Below are 15557 nucleotides of genomic sequence, written 5' to 3'. Positions count from 1 at the left end.
TCAAACCTGTTATTTCAACGGATTATTTACTGTTAGTTCTTCATGCAATGGGCACAAGATGAATGTGTTTTATGATCAATATCCTCCATGTGGATTAATATGATTTCAGTAATCAAGTTGATTATTGGGGTTGTGAGAAAGCTCAGATTTGGTTAGCACATTGTGTCATTTATCAGGATGAGGGAGTGTGTTAAATCACAAAGTCATTTGATTCAGCTGAAGTTCATATTATTCGCATTACAAGCACCATTTTCTCACTTACAATATTTTTTTATGTGTGTTGATACAAAAAATATGGGGCACCCTTTGTTGTCATTGAGTAGTGATTGCTTATGATTTACTCAATGATACGAAACATTAAAATACCATTAGATGTTTTGAAATCTAGAGAGAAATGAGGTTCATAGATATTAGATGTGATGTTTAGTAGAGAAAGCAAGTCAATGTCAAATGCGAAATGAAAAAAAAATCTCACGTTTCCGCTTGTCTTCGCGATTTTGATCTGAGAAGTATTTAAGTCCGAGCTCTCGTAAAATTTTTAGAATGATTAGATATTTTTCCGGTGAGCTATTACTTTTGGAAGATTTTCTATGTCTTCAGTTAAATTTTTATTTTTACTCCATACTGAGCACAATTGAACTCGATTTATTCCATCCTTAAACTATTATTGCAGAATCATCGCTGCGAAACTCTACTTGAAATGATTATTTTGAGACTGCCCAGCGTCCAAGTCTTGAATTTACTTTATCGATGTTTTATAAACTGACCGTAAAATGATAAACTTTATGGATAACTATTGCCTACGTAATATATACTAAAATATGTTCATATGTTTTTAAGAACGTGTGCCGCATTCCGGAGCAGAGGGCTCTTACGGTGAAATTAAATCTCGGTTTCTATGAATTTTTAGAATTGTGTTTTCGCCTCCAATTCATATTTCTCTTTTACGGAACTACTTCATTGATTCAGTAATGAAATGGCCGAGTCGATAAAGGAATTCCACAGATAATAATTATTGTACGCGAAAACACCATATTGCATTTCAATTTCTTTATTGTTGAAAATGAACATTGAATGCAAAATATGAGATACGTACTGTCTTCTGCAGAAATGTGATGTGGAATAGATACGCAATGGGTGATTAAATACTGCGGCAACTGTAACGATTATGAGTATTGGAAGTACCATTCTTTCGATTACAGTCGTTCTGAGTTATGATACAAAAAATATTGGGTGCCCTGCGTTCTCATTGAGCAATGGCTGTTCATGATGTACTCAATGAAAATACGGATTTAAATGTCAAGATACTATTTACGGAGAACTAACGCTTATGAATATGAGAATTGATGTGGGTGAATTGTTTGTAGGTAGATGATGAGAATACTGCCGTCAAACTCCAATTAAGTCTCTTATTTTGTGGGTATAGACTGTTGAAGTCTTTAATTCACTCCTCAAGTGCAATTTCCGTCTTTCCTCTGAAAATTTATTAAATTCTTTAATGCAATTCCTCACTTAATATCAGTCTCCAAGGCACTGAGCGCAAGTTATCAATATAAATAAATAATCATACATCGAACGAGATAGGCAACCCCCCATCAAGACACTAATATTTTTAAATTAAATCTCACTTTCTGAAATTCTCGGCTTCTTCAATTGTCTCTGGAAGTTTGCAATCCATTGTTTCGGGTAATAAGAAACAAAGGCCTGCGCCAATTAAGGGACCAATTCCGAAGAATAGGGGGGGAATAGATGGCCCGTAATATCCCTGCGAATTAAACAAAGTAACTAATGAAGACAACATCATTTAATGGCATTTTCATGACTTCTTTTTTCATGCAAACAAAATTCATTCTGAACGTGTTGGAAAGAAAACTCTTTCAGCAGCAAAGTGATAAAACCATTCTGTCGAGCTATAAGCTGAGCATTCGCGGAATTTTCTTGAATCATGCACACATACTGCGTATTGATGTTCTTTGGATCACTCGTAAAAATATCTGAAATCGATATGATGTTCGATAATTTTCAATGACAAAGCGCACCTCGTCCGTTTCCCGATAAAGGCAGTGGCATAAAAATATCATTGCAGTGTTGAATATGTACCGCTTAAAATATGATATGTTTCGCTCGTATTAGTCACTTAATCATAATTAGTTTTTTACCCCCCCCCCCTCTAAAAAAAACAGTCGCCCAGTAGGTACCGTCTTATCGTGCTGGAACGCATATAAACAATGAGGAGCGGAAACTATTCAGATATATTTCAAAAGCCATTGATTTAATCCACGAAAATATACAGTGACATTGAAACGATTGATGAAGAATTTCTGAGTTTATAAGAATCCTATAAAGATGTAATCATATCAACACTAATCAAGATCGACTTGAACCGTTTTTCCACTTTACTATTGATTTTCGTTCTCATTCCATTCAGTTCCAGTCCTATTCATTTTAAATTGAATCAATTAAGAAAAATCTCAAATATTTACCATGGTTGCGATAAAAGGCGCAATTATACTGCCAACTCTAGCCGAGACACTGCACAATCCGAAGCCAATATTCCTGACAACTGTTGGGAACAATTCTCCGGTATAAAGATAAATAGTGGGGAAACTAATGGACATAGCACTCAGTCCAATCGTAGCAAGAACCACTTGTGCCGTTCTGTTGGAAACGAACATCAGTATAAGTAAACTGACGCCAGTTGTTACATTACCACCGATGAGAATCTTCAATCGAGACACTCTCGATATGAGAAAGAGAACGATGAGAATGCCTGGTAGTTCACAAGCAGCTGAAATTTACGATCAAAATTTCAATTTCAATTCTCAGAGGCACTTTAGTGGAAATTTTCTTTTACAACGAATCTACAATTATAATACCTGATATTGCAACATTCGCAAATATATCTCCATCCAATTGGCCCACGTACTGAGCCAGACCGAAGAAGCAGATACCGCAGACGAACCAGTTAACAGCTATGCAGATACTCCTGATACGCATATTGCGTGTACGGAATAAGTCGAGTAGGTTGTACGTTTTAGATGAATCTGAATCGGTCTCAACTTCTTTTCCACACTGGTTCGAGTGAGATTCAATAGCAGCGGTTACCTTGTCCTCGGGGATTGAATTTCTCTTAGCAGCTGCTTTCAGCACTTTTCGGGCTCTCTTTAGTTTTCCCACTGCCAGGAGCCAACGCGGGGACTCTGGTACAAGCCTGGTTAACATGGTTTTAGTGAACTCATTTTTTATAGCAGTGCACAAAGTTTCACTTTACGTACGTGAGGAAAAAAAGTGTCAGTGTATGGACAAAGGCAATAATTACTTACCAGTAATAAGAAAGTAGCAGAATTGGTGGTATTGAGACAGCAACCAAGAATATCCTCCATGCTCGGGTATAATAGGCGATCAACGGAATCAACAAGTGGCCGAGAAGGAATGGAATATGGAATAGGACGGACAATGTCGATCGCCATTCGATACCAACGACTTCCATGACTGAAAAAATCGAAACAGATCAATTTTACCTGCTCTAAAACTACATCTACAGTCTGAACATTCTCATGGGAATCTTCATCATCAAAGAACTCACGTAGGACGAAACTGATCAACATGGTTCCGCCTGTTGCAACAGCAGCAATGAACTTGCACAACAAGAATAATTCAAACCAGGGGGACAAACTGCTCAATAGACCTGTCGCCGATTGCACCACCACAGCAATCATCAGAGGAATCTTTCTACCAACTCTGGAGTAAAGAAAGGAAATTCAACAAAATAAATCAGTAATTGTTTTGATCGGGTATTTGTATCAGAGCAATTAATGAGTCGTTATCAATTTGTACTGTACCTATCTGCCATCATGCTGAATACCATGTTGCCGACGAGAATACCCAACATTGTGCATGACTGGGCTATGTTGGCAAGTTGTTGACGGTCGCAGATTAAATCCCACTGAATAATACAAAAAAAAAACCAAGTCGTTATTATTTAGAAAATATTTTCGTTCGTTTTTTATAATCTAATTTAGATGAACTTCTTTCGAGAATATGTGATTTCAGGGGGAAATATCAAGTTGTTTTTTGTTGGCAATTTTTTCAACTAAGAAAGACTATGGTAGTCATAGAATCGTTGGTTTTTCAATCTTTAAGGACATCTGAAAATTTTGACCCCACTTGTTATATAATTTACTGTTACAGACAGATTTATCGCCTCAAAAATAACAGATCTGTTATTTTCATTTAAAATCATTTCTTATCACGAAATTATAAAATCAAAAATACTGAATTTAATCAATTCAGCTCTTTAAATTGGCTTCATCAAGGTTTATCTCAATAATGATTAAATTTATGAGACAATTACCGACGAAATATTTTTGGGACTTCCATCAGCTCCAAAAGTCGCTTCACGTCATATTTCTGACATAACTGATCATCAAGATAACAGGCGCAATTGTGCAACCAAACATATCGAATCTCATGGACTTTTACAGTACCATTGTTTAGTACTTTCTTTCAGGATATCACGTTACCCTCACACTCAAATGAAACATCATCTGAGCGTTAACGAATGAAAATATTTCGTAGTACATTTTAATGAATTCGTTCGAAAATGTTATTGACATTTTTAAATTTTGTTCCGGCTTACCTCAGTAATGATTGTACTTTCGAATATACTCCTATCATATTCGAACTTCTTGCATTTCACTAGTGATCCTATGGCAGTGTCATTAGATCCTGTCGAATTAACGAAACACTGTTCGTTCTTCGTCGTGAATATAGTTTCGTTATTAAGTGGTGGTGGATCAACACAAGTAAAATTAGCGGGTGGTGCCAGAAAGACAATTGACAGTTGATGCCATGCCACTGGAAAATTCACTAAAGACAAGGCAATGGTGATGACAATCTGCCAAGGTCCCATGACTCCCATGGCTTCCTGGATAGCGTCCAGTGGTCCATAATCTATAAAAATAGAAAATCACTTTTTCTTTAAAATCTAATCGGCTTCGTTCCTTAGATTCAAGTCACGAGTTTTTTTAAAAATGCACAAAATTGCACTTCGTCTATACCTGGGTCCTTCACTTAGCTTTCCCCTCATCCATTAAACCATAGGGTATTTACAACCACTTCCAAATAAGTTTTATGGCTTTATTGCCCTACGCGCCTTTCTACCTGAGGCAAGCGTAATGAATTTAAGAAACCTAGGGAATTCGCATGAACTTCCACTCTCTTCTTCTTCCTCAAGTCAAGAAAATTCTAACTACTCTATATTATTATTCATAGTGATTAGAAGATGATACTCCGTTTATTCGCAGACGTGTGTATTTTAAAAATTCAGACTCTGTCAAAATGTCCTATGCCATGCTGGAAAATGATCCAACAATCAGAAAATGTTATTGCATCAGCAAATTTCTATCGTACCACGTCCGTAATGACTAATGTATGAATACACACCGCAAACCGTCTACCAGGAAATCCCTGTCCATTAATTATATTTCAGGAATTTTCTTAATTTTCTGATTTTTATAATTTTCTAGACAACACGTTTTGACAAAGGAGGCTAATGAACTACCATAGTTAACCAACCTCATTAACCCAAAATAAATCGATCTAGAGTTGTAAAAAATATAAAACTTATTCAAAAAATACAATGCTCCGAAAAAGAATATTTCTCAAATTTTGGTCTTTGAAAGTGTTTAAGCTCTTCATTAAAAATGCATCGTTAAAAAAATATTATTTCGTCTCAATTCACAGATATACATGAAGTAAATAGCTCCGGGCAACACCGTATCAGACCACTAGATATTCATAAAACTTCAGTCACACGTGTCTTACAAACAATCTGCACTTGAGTCAATACGATTCCCACTCCCAATAAAAGCGCAGCTATTATTCCCGGAAGTGGATAAATTTAAATATAAAATCCACCGAGAAAAGAATAAAAAGCTCCTATCGATGAGTTCAAATTGCCACGAGAAGCCACAGGCATGCCTGATGCACTCACCGGTTGGCTGATGCAATGAAAGTGCATGTGGAGTTTTAAAATTAGATGGAATCCTAACGTTTACAAAAATCATTCGAAACCGGTCCTAAATAGAGAAAAATTTTTTTTAAAAATATCAACTCACCTCTCTTCGTCTTCTCCGTCATGTTGCAAGTAAAAGAATTCCAAAGCAATTGTATTTATTTTTTCACATCTAAGTTTCTCCGGAATCAAAGGAAGCCGACCCTATGCGGCCGACGCGCGTCGTTCAACTAACGGACAATCGAAATAGACGCGATGCCTGTAGCACCCACCGACCACCAATCCGTTTTTACCGATACCTGCGTCGGTATCGGGAAGAAGATCATTCACTAAAATCCAAACTGCATTGATTGTTTTGAAAAAAAAAAAACAGTAGAATTTTACAATTGAAATGTTTTTTTTTTAATTTAGGAAGAATTTAAAAAAAATTAATGAGAAGTAAATTTTTCGCTCCGAACTTTACGAACAATACGAATTCGAGATTGTATTTCGATTTTACAAACGATGATCAGAATAATCAGCTATTATCAAGTGAATCCGTGCGTGTCAACCTTTTAAATCCAACTGTTGCAATACGAATGGAGGATAACCGAAAAGACGAGTCCTAAGGTGGCTAGTCCCGCATTCTTCTTCGGTGGTGGGAGATGAGGGTCAGGGGGGAAAGGGAAGCGTCGGTGAAACTGGCTGGAAGATCAATTTGGGCGATTGGTGAACGCTACAGATAAGGAATTCATTCGATCATTCAACGCATCTGTCTCGGAGTGTGCAGCTCATGTTTAATGTACACCAGGAATTAATGAATTTGAGATGTGCCTCGGAGGGAGCAATTGAATGGATAGGCTCATGCATTCAACATTTATGTTTATTGGGGTTGAGAGTGGTAATTGATTTGAGAAGTTCTGGGATGGGGTTCGAGGAGAAGGCGTGAGTAGGTCGTATTACTGGGGCAATTTATTCTCTTGAGGATTTTTATGCTCGGGATTTCCTCCGAAAAATATGGGATAGATCAACCATAAGTTTTAAACGACTAAAAAAAATGCGGAGAATTATTACTAAAATTTCAACGGGAGAATCTGGAGTTTTTTTAAACGCGTGATTTATGAAAGATTTCCATATGCATTATCACTGGGGAATCCACCAATTTTCAAAAACTGGATAAATCGAGCTGTACACGTCTGTTGCAGATGTAACTGATGAAAAATAGACCCAATTTTTTGTAACCACCCGAAACTCTTTCCCGGACTCTGAATCCGGGTATTAATTTATTTCCCGCATGGAAATAAAAATATCTTGCCAACATATGTACTCACACACTTGATGCATTTCATGTACAGCTTAGGGGGATCGATTGAACGGCTCGGTATTCATCCAAAATTCCCATTTCTATTTATCAAGAAGGCATTGCCACATTTTTGTTTATCACGGACTTCCCAGATCAAGTGTTAGCAGAAGGCAGTAGGTCATATTACTAGGCCTATCTGTAGACACTTTTTCTCTAAACATGAGTGTAGTACAAAGCGATAAAATTATGTGGAAAACCAGTTTGTCACATTTATTATTGTGGATTGCTAGCAAAAGAGTCAAATTGAATTAATGTACAAGAGAATCGACAGCTGCCGCGTTTTTCACTGCGAATTTTTTCCCGAACGTTTCCATAGAAACTCTGATATATAGCATTAACTAGAAGAGAACTGTTAACAAAGCTCTCGACAAACTCTGCTACAAAATAATATGGAATAAATTTGATGCTACAATGGAGATAGCATAAATCAAACCGAGAGGTTTCTGATTCACTCTAATTGTAGAAATATTTTTTGAGACCGGAGATGTGGGGTTTTACTTGACGAAATATTTCAAGATATTGCCACATATTTGGATTTTGAATCAATAACAAACGCTCCACTTTACCAGACCTTTGTCGGAAAACAATACCAATAAAGAAGATTACAGAGAAAAATCCAAATCGGCACTTTGAAGTTGCGAAGCGGAAAAATTGATTAAATGGGTTCAGATTGAGGTGAGTTTTCGGAAAATACCTTGGAATCTAAGGAGGATAATAAAATTTTTGAATCACAATTCTAAATGAAGGGTACAAAAAACCGTAACAGACAAAAAGAATATAGTAATTTTTCCTTTTAAAAAATCTCAATAAAACTTCTATCGTATTACACTATCACCTAGAATTCTTCATGGACTAGACTGGGCCTTTCAATTTTTTAAAATGTGAAAGCAGAAGTGTCGTCCATCACTTCAATTAGCCAATTTGAGATACTGTTGATTAAGACCAATTGAATGGCTGGGGTGAAGCTGCAGCAGTTCTATTCATTAATGTTGCCAGCAATAATTGATTTAACAACTTGTGAGATCGAGTGTTCAGAGGTGGTGTCAGTAGGTCATGTAACAAGTTTGTTCTATATTTCTTCAGTTTCTCTGTTTATTCTTGGTAGAAATGAGAAAAATGTCAGGGCGATGAAAATCCATTGAAAAGCGGAGCGGCATTCAAATTACATTTTGCAGAAAAGCTTGTTAGTTTTCCTATGAAAATTTATTTAGTATCACAAGTTACAAAAATGGAATATATATTAGAAGTATCAAAAATTCGTTCAACGAAGAAATTTTGTTTTTATGAAACTAGCACTGAATAAGTTGTTTGAATTATTTTTCTTACTCCTTCGTGAACGCAAAGTCTAGTAATTTACTCGCAGGCCTCTTTGCCTCACCGTCTTGCGTCTCTGAGCCTGACAATTTTCTTTTCTTCGTCTCAAGGTCCTGTGAATCAGACTCTGCCTTGTACCTCTCCAATCCAATTTTTGTTAGATCGCGTGGTGCTACCTCTGGGAATTCCTCCTGCAATTCTTGCTTTTTCTTATCGAACCAAGTGACAAAACTTGGCTTCTTCTCAGCCAGCATTTTTGGTTTTGCTTTTGGTTTTGTGACGGATATACTTGGAGCTTTCTTCTGAGGCTTATCAGGAAGTGTATTTAATCCATCGAGTGCTGCAAACAAAGAGGAATTTTTAAACTTATTTTGACAATTAAATTTGACCCCAGAAATACGAAAAAAAATGAATTGATTTTCAATTTCCCGAAGAATTGGAAAATATCTTCAATGAATATTCGTTTGTTAATTTTCAAGCTACAAAAACCCATTCAAATATTCCATAAGAAGCTGTATAAATACCATTAGGTGAGGCAGTCGTCTGTTTTTTCAAGAATGGATTTCCCCTCTTGAAACTAAGACTTAGTGGTTTTATTTCAATCGTCTCAGGTTTCCTATTTCCAGTTGGTGTCAAGAGCAGCTCCTCCTCTATGTTTTCCTCTCCCTTCTCCTCCTCCATTCCCTCGAACATATCCTGCGACACGATATCCTCCTCTCTTCTCTCCACCTCTGCCTCCCTCTCACCCATGCGTGCCTCCGCAATGGTCTGTAATTTTTTCGCCAAAGCTATTCGATCAGTCTTCCTGGCATACTTAATAGCCAACTCAATTAAGCTCTGTTTAGCGACGTTCTGACACAGATCAACAACACAATGCTCGAGTTTATTATTGCAGAAATAGCCAATAAGCGTGAACAAGGCGGTATCCTCGTCCTCTGGAGATGTCCCAATTCTCCAGATGGCAGCTTCCTTCCTCGTTCTGTCTGCCTCACCCTCACACAACGGAGTATCGAAGAGAATTTCAACAACAGTTGGTCTGGGTGTGGTAGCAGGGTAATGACTTCCCTTGCATAAGACACACCTGATGCAGCTCTCCTTCTCGCTGATTCCGACAATAAAATACTGATCCATCTTCCCCTTGGGCTGATTCCCAGTATCGATAGCAACCCTCCAGAGACCTGACTGCTTGCTATAGATTCTGATGACTCCGTCAGTATCCATAACAGCTGGTGATGCCCGATCAGTCAGTCCTAGCCACATGAGTTCATTCTGGGAAGAGAGAGGGAGACTAATCGTCTGGGACTTGACCAAACCTCCGCGAATCTGGCGAAAATCAGAATGAAATTATTGCACAAGTACATTATCTGGGATATTCATCAATATAAAAATTAGAAGAATAAAATAGGAATAAGACAGATCTCCACGAACCTGCAGCCACATGAGACTCATCACCTGGTCGTTAGACAATCCGACCCCCGAGTGGTACGCTACCACAAGTTGATTTCCTAATGCATTCATGGCGACAACAGAACCAGGGATGGCTACAATTTCCCTCTGCACTCCAGAGATCATGAAGATTCTCAGATGTCTCTTGGATGTTGCTAAAACTATGAAATTGTTGCCAGCCGCCACAGCTTGTACCTCTTCGTCTCCAGGAAGGTCGATACTCCATTCTTTGTTACCACTTCCCCAGGCTTGCAGCATTATCACCACTAATTTACTAGGATCTCCATCTGACGAGGGACAACTGAGAGCAAGTGCTTCAGTGGAGAGTGCTGCCATGGTATGACGAAGATAATTATTCATGTGCATGCCATGGTGGATAGAACTGTCATGGAACTCAACCTCAATCGTGGAGTCTTCATCATCTTCACTCTTGTAACACCTGACGATTCCCACGTCGTTCCACATCATGAATCTAGATAGCAAGTGAACTGGAGTCGATCCTGGTTGAAAAGCGTCCTGCAAATGAACCTCAGGCAGCACCTGCTTGTCCCCATGAACTGACGCCAAGTCTGAGTGACTAGCGGCATCATCGCCAAGGACTGAAGCCTTCAATTTATTTAAGGAGATGACGTTCTCGTCGTCTTCATCATCTCCGAGGTCAATATGGGCATCTTCGTCGACTGCTTGACCATTCGTTAAGAGCTCTGATGAGTCATTAAGAGAATCCTCGACTGACGAAACGTCGATAGATCCTAGCTGACCTAGACTGTCACAAAAGGCTAGCTCTGTTGGAGTCTTAAGGTGCCATACGAGACAGGTTATCTTGGATTTCTGGTAGTGCTCGACGCTCCCAATTTCCTTATGGCTCACCACATCCCATACAACAATTTCTCCTGTCACCGAAGAAGCTGCCAATCTTGTTCCACATTCCGAAAATTTGCAGATGTTGATGTCTTGTTTCAAGTTGGGAGAGGACAACCTGAATAGCTCCTTCCAGGTACCCCTTTCAATGACAACTACTTCAGACCCCTGGGGGTAGGCCAAATACTTCCCGTCTTTTGGATCGAACGAGGGGGATGAATGAACTTTAGCTGTGAAGAATGAATTGCATTTTGGAACTACGTTGAGTGTGTGAATGGCTTTTTTCTCCTGGATGCTCCAGATACGGAGAGTACCGTCCCCACTGGAGGAGGCGACGAACTCTTCCTTCGGGTCGAGTGTGACATCTAGGATTGGGGCCTCATGACCGTGCAGTTCGGTGGTGGTGGAGGTGTCCAAGTTTGTTATCTGGATACGCATGTCACAGCCACCAGAAACTAACAGGTTGCTGGACTGGTTCGTGGCCAGGCAGGAGACTGTAGAGGAAAAACGGGTCACTATCCCGGATTTTTCGAGGTCAGGGTAGTTGAGGATTTGGACTGTGTTGTTGTCATTTCCTACGTAGATATTTGAGGATTTGGAGATGCAGCAGGTTGCTTGTTCTGCTATACAGCTGTCGGAGGGGTCGTCGTCCATCAGGTCTAGCCATGATCGAACGTCGCCGTCTGCTCCACAGGTTATTAATCCACCCCTTTCTCAACAAAAAAAAATGATTGTGAAGGAATTGCGAATTAATGCTCTGGGGCATTGAGATTGATTATATTGACCTTTTTAGTGTTTTGGATTATTTTCACGTTTTTTAATGCAAATATTCAGTGGACATAAATCTATAGTAAAACTATTGAAATTATATTTTTTAATAGCTGATAGATGAGCCAGACACGATGGTCAAAATAAGTCAATAAAAATATTACAATATTCAACTCACTTATCTCCAGCGAAGTAACAAACAGACGTATGACCCTCCGGATGAGCATACCTCATGGGTTTCAGTTGCAACGGCATTTCGATTTAATATTGCGCACAATTGGGTCACAAGTACAAAAAAAATCACTCGTGTTATTGAATAAATTCTGTAAATCGTCCTCCACCAGGCCAAGGTGTTGGATCATCTGGTCATTCTGGCGGGAAAATATTTAATGACTCATAATTCTGAAGGTAGAGGCGCTGAGTGCTATTCCTTCTTTATCAACAGCTGTTCATCTTCCGCATTTGTTTGAAGAGCAACACGCTGTGCGCAGTAACGAACGCGCAGTGTCTTTTGTCCACTATAATAATGCAAGTACCACGGACGTTCGTCTGTAACGAAAACAAAGGAACACACATGTCTCATGTCACTGACGTTTCTGTTGATTCAACGATTGCAGTGACTGCAGCTATTGTTTATCACTTTGGTGCATTGATTTAAAGTGATAATATTGTGAATCAGGCTGTTGTTGTTCTCAACAGTAGCTCAATTATTATTTAGTGAAGTTTAATCAAATTGACGGCAACGAAATTATGTGGAAATTACTGGAACCTGGCAGCTCACCCGTCGACTGGTGCGAGGGTAATTACAGTATTTCACCCCTCATTGCTGAGTTTACGAATACAGTAAGTGAATAATTATTTATTTATGTTAATTTCTTATTTCGACTCGCGGAATTTCTGTTAGAACTGAGCCTGCAGATCTACGATTTCGGGTTCTCAATCCTTTAATCTGATAATTTCAGGTTCAATTAATATTTTTCATTCAATTTGGAGTTTTGGATGCAATTGTTCTCTGCACCCGATGACAATTAAAAAATAATTGTTTTTGTGCTGGATTAGGAAAGCGACATAATTTGTAATGAGTTGTTTCATCGTTTCTTTTATATTCTCTTTAAAAAAATCTCATTTTGATTGAGTATCGAATTATTTTAATTTCTCAATTTGAGACCTTCAACTTTTCTGTAATATAATTTTTACGATCATGTAATGATGATACAGATTCAGTCTAATTGTTTCCACAAATTTGACAAAGTAAATGTAAAGTTGTAAAGTGCTAAATAATGTGGAGGAAATGATTCACTTAATTACGATCATTTTTGAATGTACATAAATTCATTCAGATTTTGATTTTGGAAATCAACTTCAATAATTTTGGAAGTGTTGATTGACCTCTGCCCCGGGTTCAAGTAAATCAATCTTATTCTTATTGTTCTACAGCTCAGCAATTTGGTATTTCTACTGCTGCCGCCGATTCTAATGCATCTATTCAGGGATTACGGTAGATTCGTTAATCCCGCAATTCATGTCATCTGGTTTCTTCTCATGGTCGTTGGATTAAGCAGTGCTTATTTTCATGCCACACTCTCGTTAATAGGTAAATTCAATCACCAGATACTTAAATCTCTATCCGTGTCATGAATAACATATTTAATAGGAAAATGCTGCGAATTCGGCGAAGCAGTTTATGGAATTTCTAATTAAACTCATTTAAGAAAATCGATAATACAACAATCAAAAATCCTCCGGCGATTTTTAAAATGTTTTTTTAATCGATTTCTGTTAAACATATCAATAATAGTGTACGCAATGTTCCACTGATTTTGATCATGCTCAGGACAACTTTTGGATGAACTTGCGATACTCTGGGTCTACATGGCTGGATTCTGCATGTTCTTCCCTAGAAGATACTTTCCTATTTTCATGAACAATGATAGGAAGATATTCTCTGCCCTTGCCGTGCTGGCGACTGTGATTGCCACTGGATTAGCTCTTGTGCATCCGGCCATCAATGCATTTGCACTTATGTGCTTGGGGATACCAGCATTTGCATATATGTTCATAGAGCTCAAGCGGTAATTTTTTAAGAAAATCATATTGGAAAACAGCGGACAAGGGGAATAAATCAATTCAAGTTATTTCTTTATCAGTCTGATTAATGAATTCAATTAAATTGCAACGGTAAGATCGAGATAGACCACGAAAGTTCAAATCGTTGATAACAGCGTAAATTTTTTACGGTATTAAATGAACTTATAAAAATATAATGCAGAAGATATAAAAAATTCATGGAAATTTATTAATTACTATTAATAAATTTTCATCGATTGAGTTCAACATATTTTTTATTTCGTTACTAAAATGCAAAAATTGCAGCAAAAATCAAGTGATGATTACAATGAATTCATTAACCAGTTGATTGTCATCCCAAATTAACAATATCGAATTGTTAGTTCAAATAATTAAACTCTTCTAGAACCAAATCAGCAAGGGTATATCGACTAGGGGTTCGTTGTGGTGCTATTTGGCTCTTGGCAGTTGCCTGTTGGTTAAACGATCGCTTATTCTGCGACACGTGGTTAAGTCTGAATTTCCCGTATCTTCATGCACTCTGGCACTTGTTTATCTTCATCGCAAGTTACACGGCAACTGTCCTCTTCGCATACTTCTCAGTCAAACAAGAGAGACCGCAACAACAGCCACTGCTCAAATACTGGCCCCGAGACAACTTCGAGCTTGGAATACCGTATGTAACGATCAGGAGTTATATGCGTCTCGATAACAACACGAATATCTAAGTGATGAATCATCGACTTTTGCATTGACAGGATTTTTATATCGCGGGCATTCAGTAGTTTGATTGGGAGAAAAAATTCTATTGGATTTCTATTAAAATTTCTATGAGGTTTTGTTGGAATTTGACAGCAGCTACACAAAAACAAAACTCAATGGAAGTTGAGAAGTCTCCCCTTTATTTTGTTTAATTTTTTTGATGAGTAGAATCAAGAATTCTATCTAAAAAAATATTTTTTGTACGGATACTGTGCAGTTAAGCAACGAAAATTTATGTAGAAATTCAATAGAATTGTCTACAGAATTGATTATCTTTTAGTACGAATTTTTTAGGCATGAAACTTGTTCACTGCCGATAAGTTTTTATAATGCAATAGAAAACTCCGTAGAATTTCTGTTGGATTGTTTATTAGTTTTTACATAGTTTTATTTTTCAAACAACTTATTCTATTGGTAAGAGAAGGACGATTGAGCGGAACAGATAAGAAAAAACCACCTTCCCACAAATTTTTGCAGAAGGAAAATTTATTTTTTAATCAGTTTCATGACCCATTCTTAATAATTATTTAAGTGTACTTTAGAAAGCTAAGGGCTACTCGATTGCTTCCGGTCGCAATATTTTGCTTTATTTTTCAAAAGGCCTTAAACAGTTCTTAGAAGTTGTCCTATGACATTTATTATATTCGTTGCATCTTAAAGTATTTCTTGATATCTCTATCAAATATTAATTTTATTTAGTATTTATCTTAGCAAATTTAAATAATTTTATTTCCACTGTATGGTTTTACACCTTTTACAGACAAAAAAGATTTCCTTAAATAATATATGTTGTACTCAATAATACAAAGGACCTCACTTCTATGGTTCACGTATACGAAATCTACTTTATAAAATCTCTAAAAGGAAAACACAACTAAAAAACAAATAACAGTTCGGCCTTGGTTTCCTGGTTCCCCCCTAATTCCTTGCCTGGGCTGTCTCTGCTTCTTTGGTTTTAGCTGCCTTGTGAAATACCTTCAG

The 15557-nt window shown here is 37.6% G+C and overlaps 4 protein-coding genes across 4 annotated transcripts in view; 2 read left to right on the top strand and 2 right to left on the bottom strand.

The window, feature by feature from the left end:
• Positions 1 to 15557, top strand: part of LOC135170672 (dipeptidase 1-like) — a 137476-nt gene that overhangs the window by 27722 nt on the left and 94197 nt on the right. The window lies entirely within an intron of this gene.
• LOC135159868 (organic cation transporter protein-like) lies at positions 207 to 6487 on the bottom strand. The gene is made up of 9 exons (XM_064115966.1): positions 6120 to 6487; positions 4640 to 4953; positions 3843 to 3946; positions 3587 to 3741; positions 3324 to 3492; positions 2877 to 3211; positions 2484 to 2788; positions 1629 to 1765; positions 207 to 1475 (listed from the first exon to the last, which is right to left on the bottom strand). The coding sequence occupies exons 1-9, from the start codon at positions 6139 to 6141 to the stop codon at positions 1445 to 1447; spliced, it is 1572 nt and encodes a 523-aa protein (XP_063972036.1). The 5' UTR covers positions 6142 to 6487; the 3' UTR covers positions 207 to 1444.
• LOC135159835 (WD repeat and HMG-box DNA-binding protein 1) lies at positions 8507 to 12138 on the bottom strand. Its single transcript, XM_064115920.1, has 4 exons — positions 11926 to 12138; positions 10101 to 11688; positions 9197 to 9995; positions 8507 to 9012 (listed from the first exon to the last, which is right to left on the bottom strand). Exons 1-4 carry the CDS (start codon positions 12000 to 12002, stop codon positions 8681 to 8683), a joined length of 2796 nt encoding a protein of 931 aa, XP_063971990.1. The 5' UTR covers positions 12003 to 12138; the 3' UTR covers positions 8507 to 8680.
• Positions 12278 to 14753, top strand: LOC135159837 (alkaline ceramidase). The gene is made up of 4 exons (XM_064115924.1): positions 12278 to 12590; positions 13185 to 13341; positions 13582 to 13819; positions 14221 to 14753. The coding sequence occupies exons 1-4, from the start codon at positions 12498 to 12500 to the stop codon at positions 14540 to 14542; spliced, it is 810 nt and encodes a 269-aa protein (XP_063971994.1). The 5' UTR covers positions 12278 to 12497; the 3' UTR covers positions 14543 to 14753.

Source organism: Diachasmimorpha longicaudata, chromosome 2 (genome assembly GCF_034640455.1).
Source record: "Diachasmimorpha longicaudata isolate KC_UGA_2023 chromosome 2, iyDiaLong2, whole genome shotgun sequence".
Classification (NCBI taxonomy): domain Eukaryota; kingdom Metazoa; phylum Arthropoda; class Insecta; order Hymenoptera; family Braconidae; genus Diachasmimorpha; species Diachasmimorpha longicaudata.
The sequence above is the reverse complement of the archived record's forward strand: the minus strand, read 5'-3'. Positions and strand labels throughout refer to the sequence as shown.

Bases quoted from the DNA above. Each gene is read 5' to 3' on its own strand.
- LOC135159868 (XM_064115966.1), bottom strand. From the start codon at position 6,141: ATGACGGAGAAGACGAAGAGAG. The intron at 3,493-3,586 runs GTGAGTTCTTTG...CGATTTTTTCAG, and splicing joins GTTGATCAGTTTCGTCCTAC to TCATGGAAGTCGTTGGTATC. The intron at 3,212-3,323 runs GTAAGTAATTAT...CATGTTAACCAG, and splicing joins CTGCTACTTTCTTATTACTG to GCTTGTACCAGAGTCCCCGC.
- LOC135159835 (XM_064115920.1), bottom strand. From the start codon at position 12,002: ATGCCGTTGCAACTGAAACCCATGAGGTATGCTCATCCGGAGGGTCAT. The intron at 11,689-11,925 runs GTGAGTTGAATA...TTGTTGAGAAAG, and splicing joins TGTTACTTCGCTGGAGATAA to GGGTGGATTAATAACCTGTG. The intron at 9,013-9,196 runs GTATTTATACAG...CTTTGTTTGCAG, and splicing joins GACGACTGCCTCACCTAATG to CACTCGATGGATTAAATACA.
- LOC135159837 (XM_064115924.1), top strand. From the start codon at position 12,498: ATGTGGAAATTACTGGAACCTGGCAGCTCACCCGTCGACTGGTGCGAG. The intron at 12,591-13,184 runs GTAAGTGAATAA...ATTGTTCTACAG, and splicing joins TTGCTGAGTTTACGAATACA to CTCAGCAATTTGGTATTTCT. The intron at 13,820-14,220 runs GTAATTTTTTAA...AAACTCTTCTAG, and splicing joins ATGTTCATAGAGCTCAAGCG to AACCAAATCAGCAAGGGTAT.